General features: G+C 40.0%; 1 protein-coding gene across 1 annotated transcript in view; it reads right to left on the bottom strand.

Moving 5' to 3' along the window:
* Positions 1 to 2,501: 2,501 nt before the first annotated feature.
* Positions 2,502 to 13,081, bottom strand: part of IGF2R (insulin like growth factor 2 receptor) — a 57,556-nt gene continuing 46,976 nt past the window's right edge. The window contains exons 37-48 of the mRNA XM_030945189.1: positions 12,570 to 12,731; positions 11,884 to 12,085; positions 11,338 to 11,484; positions 10,971 to 11,205; positions 9,830 to 9,966; positions 9,194 to 9,308; positions 7,677 to 7,823; positions 7,024 to 7,208; positions 6,503 to 6,689; positions 5,285 to 5,449; positions 4,602 to 4,671; positions 2,502 to 4,184 (exon numbers count right to left, since the gene is read on the bottom strand). Coding sequence (XP_030801049.1) covers positions 3,783 to 4,184; positions 4,602 to 4,671; positions 5,285 to 5,449; positions 6,503 to 6,689; positions 7,024 to 7,208; positions 7,677 to 7,823; positions 9,194 to 9,308; positions 9,830 to 9,966; positions 10,971 to 11,205; positions 11,338 to 11,484; positions 11,884 to 12,085; positions 12,570 to 12,731 — 2,154 coding nt within the window. The 3' untranslated portion in view covers positions 2,502 to 3,782. The remainder of the gene's footprint in view (positions 4,185 to 4,601; positions 4,672 to 5,284; positions 5,450 to 6,502; positions 6,690 to 7,023; positions 7,209 to 7,676; positions 7,824 to 9,193; positions 9,309 to 9,829; positions 9,967 to 10,970; positions 11,206 to 11,337; positions 11,485 to 11,883; positions 12,086 to 12,569; positions 12,732 to 13,081) is intronic.

Below are 13,081 nucleotides of genomic sequence, written 5' to 3'. Positions count from 1 at the left end.
GACCTCAGCTAGGTCCTCTCTGCAGCCCTGATATATTTAGTTGGCAGCAAAGCTATTTAAGTTACAAAGATATTTGACCAAAAGTCAAGACTAACTCTATAAATTATTAAACTACATGTTGCAAGCTCTATTTTTTAGGTTTCATTTGAAATCAGACCTTAATTCACCTAAGGTGAATTTGCCTTTAACCCCTAATCAGAGCACTTATACATTCCTGTTCTCTGGAACAGCTCCTATGGGTCACAGCCCTTCAGATTTTTTGGGGGGTTTGGGGGTTATTTTTTTAGTTAGGCAAGTCAGCTCCTCAAATAATAGGCATTTTTAAGCAGCAAACATAGATGGAAAATTCTACCAGCATACAGGCAACACATGGGTTTAGTGCAGAATGGCTGGGCGCCACATGAGCAAAGCTTCTTAACCAGGATCTGTAAAAAACAGGTGGGTACACTCAAAAAGGAATGTCTACACATTGAGCCATAGAGCAGCAAAGGACCAGCTTTCCTGAAAACTCCTCTGTCACATGTGTCTCACCCCTCACCCTCCACACTCTTCCATTCCCAAGGAAAACCTCTCCCCATCAGGGAACACACTTTCACCTGACCATATTTTTGCAGCGATCCAAAAGAGAAAACGCATTCATTACAGAATTATGCACTGCGAATAGCTGTGGAAAGCCATACTATACAGTGTCTATGGCCAAAACAGCTTTTTTTTTTTTTTTTACCACAGAAGACCTATAGGACTTCAGGTAGGCTTCCTTGAAGGCACCTCAAATAAATGCAGTTTTATTAGGCTCCAGTGGTACATTGTCCTACCTATGGATAGATATCAGCTACTCCCATATCTTTTGCTGACCACAGCAGCCTTCCATCAGAAAGAAAAGCCTAAGTGGAGGTAACATTTAAAAGACAGTTTTTGAAAAGTGAAAAATCGTCTGTAAAGCAATTGGAATAGCTTAGGCAACAAAGAAAAAAGAATTAAAGACACAATACACTCTGAAAAAAATAAACCAGGCTTAGAAGGCCATTCTGGACCAGGCATTGAAACAGAACTTCATCTCACTGCTCATCAACTACAGATCAAGACTAAGCAGCTGTGAAAGCTGCTTTGCAAACCAACAGTTCAAGAACCTTCCCCATATCAAACAGATGTGCTTTCTCCTCTCCTGCTCCATCGTCTTCTCTGTCAGGAGCATCTACACCAAGTTAACAAGAACTCCTCTCCTGGCCACTCAGAGCTGTGTCACCCTCAGCCAAGCACAGCACCACCCCACTCCAGACCTTTGCCTCCCTGGCTGCAGGAGCTCCATGTGGAACTGGGGAGGGGAACAGGGACACAAACGTGCAGAGCAGTCACCACACTCACAGCCAGCCCCTGCAACCTCCCTCAGCAGGGGGAGGTGTGCACTCAGCTGGAGCCAAGGGAACGGAAGTCAAAGCCTGCCTGGGAAGTGGGTGAAGCTAAGGCATTAGGCTGCATCTTAAAAGCACACCCAAAACCCGCTCACATCACTTCTTTTCCAACAGCTTTATTTAAACAGTTGGTAATGGTGTGCAAAAGTTTCACTTGAACTACAGAAGTTTGATCTAGACTAGGCTATTTTTCCCCATTTCCCACCATTCTCTCTGCAGCCAGCCCAGAAGGGGCTGTGTGAACTCTGCCAGGCAGGTGGGTTTCTAAAGGACACTTCCCAAGGAGTTGTGATGCTGACTAGCAAAGCTTCTGCTCCTGGCCCAGCCATTTGTACAGACTCATCTGGGCACTGCTATTCTCATAACCCTTCCCTCCACATAGTTGAGTATTCTTCTGGGAAAAATCATCTGGTGAAGCTGGTTATGCATCCAGCTTTCTATGAGGGAAGATTCAGCCAGGCTACCTACAAATGCCTGGGTAAAAAGTGGGCAATAGTTCCAAGACCAGGCACTGAAGTCACCCACTGTCAGATACAAATTATAACATTGTTTTTGCTCAGATATGCGCTCTCAGACAGAGCAGCTCTGTTCTACCTAAGCCTTGCTAGGCACAGCCCAAACCAAGAGACCGTGTGATTTTAGCAGAAGAAATAATTTCATGCAGTTGGTTCATGGATCAAGTAACTCCAAAATGCCAACCCTGATGACCTGGGCAAGGGAAGCAGAACCCTCTGACATGCATTGAGAGAACTGTTGTAATGATAACAGATAGAATTAAAAATACACCATCAAGCCTCTCACTTCAGCAAGCTCCCCTAACTATAAATATGAAAATGCTGATTTAAGTTTGAAAAGATGCAGCTTAAGCCAAACTGACTCACAGCTACACTTGTAGCAATACAAGAGGAACACCCAAGCCTGATTAAAGAATGAATACACCACCAGGGCCTGCCTATGTATTCTGATCTTTGTCATCAAACACTGATTCTCATTTTGAGTGACATGATTGAAGTATTAACCATCACAGCAGGAAAGGGCCTCACCAGGCTGGTGAGCAGCACACAGAATAGTGCAAGAAAGATTCCAGACTTGAAATGTGGGATTTGGAATACCCACTTCATATCTTTTATTGAAATTGCTGAATACTTTATATTACACTATTTTGATTCAAAATGGAGTTTTTATAAAAAGAAACCATTGTTGAAACTGAATAAGCCAGCCAAATGGAACAACAAAAAGTTTCAAAAATTCTAACCAATGCATGTTCTTGTACAAGGCTTTGAAACCCTAACATTGTCCATAATTTCATTTAGGAAACACCTGGAGAGGAGCAAGACTGCTAGAGAAAAACTGACTTGCATTTATTACCAGCAACATTTCAAATCAACGATCATGGCCAGGATCATAGCATACAGACTAGAAATTAGGCTATCAGAAAATATTGGCCCAGATTTATTTTCTTGAAATTAATACCAGAGAGAGGCATTATGTAGACTAGGGCTCCTCTATTCCTTGGGTTTTTCTTGGTGATGACAAACTGGGTAGTGCAGACTGTATTATAGGAACTCTGCCTCTACGTTCTTGAAGAGTCCAGTTCTCTGTGCAGTTGGCCTAGTCCAGCCATAATCAAGGAAAAAAAAATCTTTGGGTGCTTGTCAGCTGCTTAGGCAAATACTGATGCAGTCAGTCATATGACCAGTACCAAAAAAAAAAAAAAAACACCATGCGAAGAACAGCAACCATTTCAGGCTAAAGCTATACAGAATTGTACCTTTCAGTCCACACCTCTGAACCAATGATCTGTTTAAATTAGAATGGATATTCAAATTTACAGGATAAATTAGACCAGTTCCAAAATTTACATCAAATCATCCCAACACACAAAAGTTATACTTTTCCTTGTCTCACAATGGGTGAGCCCATAGAAGAATACCCTGCCGGCAGGAAGAACATGTTACTATTAAGCAAACCTGAGTAGTGAGGATCAATAAATACAAGGAGTTAAAACGATAGTAGTCGGATAACTTGAGTCTCACAAGCCAGGGGCTTCATTAAGCCTTAATCTTTTCCTTTCAAAGGTTTCTCTTTTTAAAGCAAGCATTTAACATCTATGCTGAGACTTAAAAAAAAAGTGTCCTGGCTAGAGAGAGTCAACTAACTCAGCCAACTGGATGTCAGAAATCCAGTCATTACTGAACAGATCATTGTAAACAACCAAGAAATCTTTCTCTTCTTCCCTTTTCAATGGTTTCTTGTTAAAGGCAAAATTCAGAAAAATCTTTCAGGCTGAAGTCCTCGTATTTGGTTGGAAATGTTGTCCTGTTATATATAATCTCTCTATATATATTTGATTAGGCACAAGAAGGGTTATTAAATATTCAACAAGTCCTCATCACTATCATCATGAAACGATGCTGTATTTGTAGAGTTCTGTGCCTGATGCTGGCCTGGCTTTGCTATTGCTTTTGTTTCCTTTCCTCCATTCAGTAAATAAGATTTGTTATCACTGCCAAAATTGTGTGGCTTCTTTTGTGGGTGCTTGCTCTTGTCTAGTCCTCTTCCTGTTTGAATCTTTACATCTGGAATAGTTAACACTTCATCCTCACTGTCCAGATCATCCACATGGAGAGAGGTAAGGGCTTCAGACGTAACAGACTTTGTAGCAATGTGACCGTTCTCCTGCCCTCCTTTGGCTGTTCTTGGATTTGGTGCTGCAACTTCCTCCATAAGCCACTCTGTCTCATTCTCATTAGCTTCTTCTTCACTGCTTATCTGCAAGAAAAGAAAAGAGGAGACTGCATCTGCCACTCTTGACCAACACACACTGATCTCTCCAGTGGTCAGACCCCGCAGCATGCACGGCCTTGGTTTAAGGCAGCTGTGAGAGAGTAAGCACTGCAAGAGCATCACTTTTCACTGAGCTGAAACTGACTTGGTTCTCTTCTTGTACATTTACATGTTATTTGGGGATTTATGGACTGCTCTTCATTTTCTCAACTGCATCTTCCTTACCCATTTCACAATATAAATATATATATATATATCAGCTATGTGGCTTTCCTGATGCCACACCATATGGTTTCCATGCACTTAAGGAATAAGGAATTAAGGGGGTTATTTATTTATTAGCAAAAGCTTCCTATTCAGAAAACGCGACAAGAAACAAATTTGATTTTGTCACTGCATTACCTTTGTGTATTTGTAAGAAACACCAGATGATCTTCTGCAGCAGTTTGTTATCTTGTTTATTACAATTTCCCTAAACAAAGGAAAGAATATTATATTAGGAACACTATATCCACTTATTAGCCCTTGCTTTTCTTCACTGGAATTTTACCATCAACATAAAGCATGTCAACAAATGAGCTACAACCTATCACACTGACCCTGAACCACTCTATCCAAATCCAGTTCAGGATGATGTACATCTTCCCCCTTGCTACAGCTTCAGACTTACTGTTCTGAAACCCCTCTGGCCTTCATATCTAAGGTGAAAACACCCCAAAAGTCATCTGGAAAGCAGAGGAACAGCAGGACTTGCACTTTTTCCCTGATACTGTTGTATGGATCTAGTCTGATTCCATGAAAGTGGAGGGATATCAAATACTAACAATATTGTCATACTGTTTTATGCTCCTTAATTAGCAGCTGCCCACAAGAGATTCTAGACCAACTCAGCTGTACACCCCAGCTCTCTTTACATGGGCCTTCAGACAGTAATGGAGAATTTGAAGGAACCAGCAGTTTGACAGCTGATGCTGCCAACTGAAAAACAGAACCCAAACCTCTGAAGTTTACTAGTTCCATTTCATTTCTGGCAGAAAACCAAGTTCTGATAAAGAAACTTCTAAAGCCTCTTAATAATTTCTTACCTCCTCTCTTTTTTGTAGAACAGCAAGATTATGAGACATGCAATGAGAACAACCAGGAGGACACTAAGCACAGCACCAACAGCCTGGCTTCTCCTTGAAAGACCTTTATGTATTTGGGTCTCCTCATCTGTCTGGTGATGATTGTTTCCTGGATCATTGGTTGATCTAGCAATGTAAATTGAAAAGATAAGATCTATTGATAAATTTTGTTAAACTGGATTAGAAACAGCAGATCAAAAGAAGACATGCCACACCATCCAGTCATTCCAACCTAACAGCTGCATGAACTGAATGTAGGGGATTTCATCTACGTAAAAAACAACCTGAAAAACCCAAATGTATGTACTGTGCCTACATCCCAGTATGCTATCAAATAGTGCATGAAACTACAGTCAAGACTGCACAGCACAATTAAGCACCCCAAAGCTTATACAGCAGCAGTTATCCACACAAAGCTGCTGTTTTAGAACTGAATCTGAACATGAGGAAGCTCCAACAGCTACAGAAATTATCTACCTCTCATCTGACTATGGCACTACACACACCAAACTCCCTCAACAGATTTAAATCAGAATCAAGAGTTTGCCTGTGCTTTCAAGCTAGCAGCCAGAAAGTAAACACTCCCAGAAGTAGTCACTCCACTTTTCACAGTGAGGCTGCCTACCTGTCAGGAACATTGCAAGCACCTAGATACAGACAGTCCCCTTTTAACACTGTCCCCTAACTAATCAGTAGATTAACTGATCATATTTAATTGCAGAAATGCTTCATTGCTCCTTGAACACCTGTACTGATATTCCATTCCAGGATAAAGAAGTGGGCAGATAGAGGGGAAGGCCAGTCTTTGTCACAGCTTCAAAGTTTTCCAGACGGTAAGGCAAGGGGGACTAAACATCTCACACACAAACTGTTTGCTCCTCTCAGTAACATGAAATAGCATGTTCTGTCAGCTACAGTAGCTTTTACTTAGTGAAAACAATTATATTAATTCCACTGCGCCTCTCCAGCTGTAAATCCAGATCGGTTTGGCAAGCTTTAATTCAGTAGTCATGTGCCGAACACTGCATACATGATCATCAGTTTATCTATAACCTTACTGCTTTTTTAGCTTTTCCCCTTTTCCCAATCACTGTGACAAATAAATACAAAAAAGCCTTTTAATGAAAAGCGCTGACAGAAGCTGCTTTCAGGAAACATTAATGCACATTATCTACTCACATTAATGGACACACAGCAGATGTGTACCAGGTAAACAAATACTGGCAATCTGCTGTCTCATGAAGGAATTCAGGGATGCCTTCCTTTGCTTCTGGATTGCAGTGGAAGAAAATGGTTGAAGACACAAACTTTGTTTTATCTTTACCACACCTGGAGTCAGATGAAAATATGACATCCAAATCATCATCTACAACAAGAAGAAAAAACAGTTTACTTCCTTGAGAACAATCTGTAAACACTAGACCCTGGGAAAAAAAAAGTAGCTACCTAAAGGAAATCATTGCTCATGCAGCATGAGCACAGATGAAAACAGGAGATGAAAGTCTTCCAAATTCAAGTCTTTCTGTTTTCAAGTGTCAAGCCCTAACCCCTATTAAAACCATATTTGCAACTGAGCTTACACAGAGAAAAAAAAAAAAGAAGAAATCTAAATTGTGCTAGACAGACTCAACCAAGAACCATTTTCTGTTGAAGCAATTCACAGAGCATCAAGCAATTCTGTCTGGTGAGTACGTACTTACCATCAACATAGTATTTGGCATTTCTGGCAGAACCAACTCTCCGAACCCGCCGCTCGTTGGTTTTCACCTGGCAGATGTTGGCTCCAAAGCATTCTGGGGAACTTGAGTTTGTTATACCAGAAAGTTGAATTTGATACACATATTTATCACCATTTGTCCGTACATCACCAGAAGCTGTGTACAACCTGAGGAAACAGAGGAAAAATCTATTCTTAAGCCTAAACTCACATGTTGGGGTTATTCCTAAGACATAAGACTGGCAACAGTGGTAGGTGCTATCTGCTATCACTGGTTGATTCCAGAGCATGCTGAGTGATTCAGCAACCAGAAAAGATTCAGGACTGTGGCTTCCTCCTTGAAGTAGAAATAAAGATTATATTTAGCATAAATATAATCCTTTGTAAGGACAGAAAGCAGATTTTTCCAGCTATACTGCCCTCAATGTGTGAGAGACCACATAAATACCTTCAAAGGTTTAAGATAGTATGAAGACAAAAGCATGATTCAGTGGCTCATACACACTACTGACTGTGAGAACCACGTGGTGTGCTCTGCAGCTATGAAAAATGGCACAGGTTAGCAATTTTCTCCAGAAAGGTAACTAGTTCTACCATTCTGCTGTTTTGGGGTTTGTTTGGGTTTGTTTTACTCACTTGGAATAAACATCCCCTAAAGAAAAGTTTTTCCCAGTTGCAGAATTAATGACTGTTCCATTCACCACCTCTACCTCCTGCTGCTTCACAGCACAAGCTGCACGTGTGTCCCACGTGATGTAGTAAGCACAGTTTTCTTCATCAAACCTACCAAATAAAAGATAAAGCTGATGATTCCAGGAAAGAGTAACAAGTTTTTAGCATCTTGAGAAAAGGAAAAGACAACTGCAAACCCACATGTGACAATGTCCTGCCTAAGCATCACACCTGGAGTAAGCTAAAATAGCCAAGCAGCACACAAAACAAAGGTATCTGAAGAATTACATTGGATTTTTCTGCAGTTTCATGATTTTAGAAGACTTGGCTGCACCTGAATTTCCTACTGAAAATTCCAGAATTCCCACCGTGTATCAAAGGGTTTGGTTGATATATTTTAGCAAGCAAACACAACAGGCTCCTTTTCTGCAGCATGTTAAACTTGCCTTTTATTTAAGCAAGACAAGAGGTATAAGCTAGTGTCATGGTTCTGGCCATGACAGGGTAGTATTTTTGCAGTAGCCAGGAAAGGACATGGCCAGGACCCAGAGGTTATCTATACCAGCTCACATCATTGCTAGGAACACCTAGCAGGGGGGAAGACACCTTTTCTAGGGAGAAGGGGTCCCTCCTGGGCCAGCACAGCATGGCAGAGGGACACCAGTCACCTATCGTTGTCTTGTTTAAATCAGTCAGCTCCTTCTTGTACCCTCTGTCATTGGTATTATTGCTGTTACTGGTTTTTTTTCTTAACTCATTTATTTCCAGTAAACTGTTATTTCAACCCATAATCTGTACCTTTTGTGCTCCCACATCTCCTCTCCAGCCCTCAGAACAGGAAAGGGGGGGAACAAGCAGTGTGTAGTTTCAGTGGGAACACTGAATTAGAGAATACCATTCTTAAACCATGACCGCTAGTCAGACTTTACTGCCTAGCTCTTTGACTCACAAGAGCATTTTGTTCAGTTTTCCAATTCTACAAGCAATACTGAGTTAATAATATCAAGACAAAGCAAAAAGTCCTCAAGCTTTCTTAGTATTTGTGATCATGCATATATACCTTATTTTAGAGAGCTTCTGGTTAAATACACTGTATTGAGGCAGAAATAACCTATGCTTTATTAGCTCAATCACTTACCTACAGAAAATGTTCTTTAATAAATGGATTTTGGACAGAGGTAAGAGTGGTTGTACAATGACACTGGATACTGACACTGAAAACAACAGCATCCAAACCATTGTCAGATTTAATTCGGAAGCAGAATGCTAATTTTTTCCCAAAAATGTTAAGATAAACACAAAATATTATGTTTATGGAAAGGAACAACTGCACAAAGTCCAGAAGACTCTATACCTTCCAAGCACAGACCATGGATTATTTTAGGGACTGTCCAACAGAGCAGAGAGTTCCTGTCCTGAGATTTAAGGGTTTACTAGAGAGGTATAAATCAGCCATGAAGGTATGTAAGTTTATTACTCACCTCTGCAGCATGGGCATGCCAACTGTTCTTGCACATTTCAGTTCTATAATTGTTGTCACTTTCTTATTGTTCCTACATTCTTGCCCACTGGAATAACTAATATACACTGTATCACCTAGAAGAAAAAAAAAAGTGACAAAAGGTTTTTGTAAGCAGCTGTCAGAAATTTCCTTTGCTCCTCTGCCCTCTCACAACTATAGAATCACAGACTGGCTGAGGTTGGAAGGGATCCCTGGAGGTCATCTGGTCCAAACTCCCTGCTCAAGTGGGGTCACTTGTGGCCAGCTGTCCAGGACTGTGTCCAGACAGCCTTTGAATACCTCCAAGGTAGCAAACTCCACAACCTCCTTAGACAACCTGCGCCAGTGTTTGGGTATCCTGACTGTAATAAAAGGGTTTCTTAATATTCAGATAGATAATTCATTTCTTAAAGCTTTAATGACAAAACTGTTTAATTGCTTCAATGTTTTCTCATGCCTTAAACATCACATTAGGTTTTCATTTTTAAACAGAAGATTCACTGATAAAAATATTTCAAAATAAAGGCTTCAGCATAATTTAAAAACTACTACAACCAGGCTGTAAGATTTAAACCTTTAATCTCTAGCTCTCCACAGGAAGAAAAAGTAACTCTACCTGTCACATTCAGCTTCTGTGTATGAACAAGTCCAAGAACTTGAACATCTCCATTATAGCTTTTCCTGCAAATACTGGCTCTTTCAGGGCAGCCTTTGGGTCCCTCATGCACCATCTGACAAAGGTTCACATAGTACCTATACAGAATATGGAAGACAAAACTTCTTTAAAATTCATTTAGGCTAAACTGAAGAAGTGATAAACAAACTTTAGAATCTTTGTGGCAAGCTAGACAGGTTGCAACAAACTAAATCTCAAATTAGCTGACAGACTAAAACATGTACTAAGGTTTGGCAGATTACTTCTAACTATCATTTTCAAGTAAAAGACTGTGCCGAAAAAATTTTTAAAAGGAAGATAAATTAAAAAAAAAAATTGATCATTTACCAGATTAGGTCACTAATTAATTTTGACCTAGGTCCAGACTAGGAATTGGAACAGAGTCAAGAAATATCCTGAAGTTTTTTCATTTATAAAAGTTATAGTACTACCCTAAATTCAGCATCTCCTTGGAGTTATATCAGCTTGGAAACGTTAGAGCAGAGAACTCCTAGCAAGGTGGTGAATGAAGCGTTTTGCTACCCCACAGTTTATCATAAGTTTAGAATTAGACACTCTCATCCTTGCCAGTTCATTTCTATTTCCTAGCTGGAGGAGGGAGGCTGGAGAGGTTGATGACTTCCTGACATCCATATTTTCCACTATGCTAATACACTGAGAAACATGGGTGAAAAGCCCCAGTAAAACAACAGAAAATAAGTTGTACATTTGAGACAAAAGAAAGCAACTAAGTTATTAATATTTTTCTTCAACAAGATTAAGAATCCAAAAAAATAGCATTTCAATAACAAAATTACATTTTTAAGATAGCAGTTCAAATACAAAGTTTTAAAATAGCTTTTCGTTTAGATGTATTCATCCTTTATAAAGGGTTACCAATAGAGGGAAAGGGTGAGAATGAAGCATGTGATTACTCACTCCCTTCAGCTAAAAAGGGTTCCTTTCTCAGTTTTTTTCATTTATATGAAGTGTTAAGCACTGACAGCTTAAAGACACTGAGCAGGGACTAAACAGAAATTCTATGCCACATTGCAACTTTACTGATAAGCAAGCTGCTGCCTGTGTGTTGCTTATTACTCACCAGTTCCCATTGTGGAAAAAGATCCATGATCCTGTCAGGGAAGAGAGCATTCTCAAGTCATATGTTCTGTGTTTTTGGACAAATTTGCACTCAATTTTCTTGGGAGGACAAACAGCTTGAGTCTTCCATTCAAATGTCACAGCACAACCAAGAGTCTCACTGAGAAGGTATGGGCTCCCATCACCAGCATTTTCATCACATGTAAAGATAATGGTAGATTCCTTTCTTGCAGTTGCTATAAGCAGAAAGGTTGGAAAAAAAGAAAAAGTGGATTTTACAGGAGGCTTGCAGGCATGTATGGATTTTAGTGCAGATAAATCTCTGTGTTAGTTAACACCCCTGTACATAAAGTATAGGAAGTACTTACTGCTACTACAGAATCCCCACTTTTCATCTCCCTGGTAGTTTTCAGTTGTAGCACACCATGGCTTATTCCTCCCTTCTGTAATACATTCCTCATAGGTCTTCCCTTTGTACTTGAAGGGGAACACACAGAGCTCTCCCTTGTAGGTCACTGAGAAGGAAAGGTATAATCTCATAAATACACACAGCAGAATAGAGGCATATCCGTATTCAGAACTTTGTTCAAAGCCTGTACTTCAATACTAAAGAAAGGTCAGTGGCAGACAACAGAAATACTGAAACATTGAATTTAAACCCAATTAGAAAACCAGATGTAGCTATACAATTAGCAACAATTATCCCTACAGAAAAGTTGCACTGTCTCTTCCAGGGAGATACATGTTGATTTTGCCAGATTAGTATGACGCTTGTGATTTAGCAAAACTGCATGTTTCTATTGCTGTATGTAAAATCTTGGTTGCTTCCTCCTGTCACAACAAAACCTCATGTTTTAAGGGAAAAATATTCTGACAAGTTTTGAACATAAAGAATGGGTCTGCTTCAATCTCACCTGGAGGGCACCGATCACCTCCTGTGTATTGCAAGATGACGGTTTCATCCTGGTGGCTATAGTCCATTCTCATTTCCTTTATGTTTCCAAAAGATGACACACCACTTTTGGATGTCAGACACACTGCCCCATCTCTGCATTTTCCCTGGGGCAAGCCTACACTGCACACACCAATGTGGTAATTGTTGGCTCCAGAAAATACCTGTGTAGACAATCAGAAGCATCACAGCAAGTCTAGAGTCAGTGCTTACAAAATCACACAAGTGCTTCATAAAACCAAGTCTCAGGCAGGATTTGCATACTGCAGGAGGAAGAGATAACTAATTTTTCAAGTCTGGCCTTCCTTAATATGACTAAACTGCAGATAAAGCTCACAGGATCACAGATAAAATACGTTCAGCAGACCTGCTTTCTCATCCAAGAGTCTGTCAAAGGTGAAGATTTCTCATTCCTTTACCCATCACTGTGTCCATTAACTTCACTCTCAAAAACATTAAAATGTTATACTCTCTAATATTATTCCCTCTGTCAGAAGCCAAACAAGTATCGATACTGACCACAGCACGTTTCAGGTTTTTCTCATACAGAATGCTTAAAAGAAATCCTTCCTGCAGTTTCAACATGTTGATAGCAATAGGCTATTATAAATTTAAAAAAAAAACAGTCACACCACAAGAAGGCATTACCTCAAATGATTTTCCAGAAAGGCTGGTCAGGTTAAATGTATAGTGCAGCTGTTCATCAATCACAGAGCAGCCCAAAGTTTTCACTTTATCAGGACACACAAGTGGAGTTTCCCACTCAAACACAAATGTGCAGTCAACTTTCCTTATCATCTTTGGCATACCCTGTTACCAAAGAACACAGGAAGACACATTTAATTTTTGGAGAGTTTGTTGTTGTCTCTGCACTTTCCCCCTTCCCCAGTAGTTAATCTCCGTTACTACCATGGCTAGACTTCATTGATTGTAGGACAAACACTGTATTATAACCACTACCAAAAAAATTTTCAAGGGAAGTGCATTCTACCTAGCTCCACAAAACAATCAAGGTACACAAGCTTTCTTCTTAATTAGGGCTGAGATTTTGATGTTCAGCACAGTTGCAAGAAGCAAAAGTGTGAGAGCTGTGCTTCTTGATGCAGAGAGCATTAGGAAATTTCACTGAGTCAAGGTCTAGAGAGAATATTGTTTACTTT

Source organism: Camarhynchus parvulus, chromosome 3 (assembly GCF_901933205.1).
Source record: "Camarhynchus parvulus chromosome 3, STF_HiC, whole genome shotgun sequence".
Lineage (NCBI taxonomy): Eukaryota > Metazoa > Chordata > Aves > Passeriformes > Thraupidae > Camarhynchus > Camarhynchus parvulus.
Note: the sequence above shows the minus strand (reverse complement) of the source record. Positions and strands in the feature narration are given on the sequence as shown.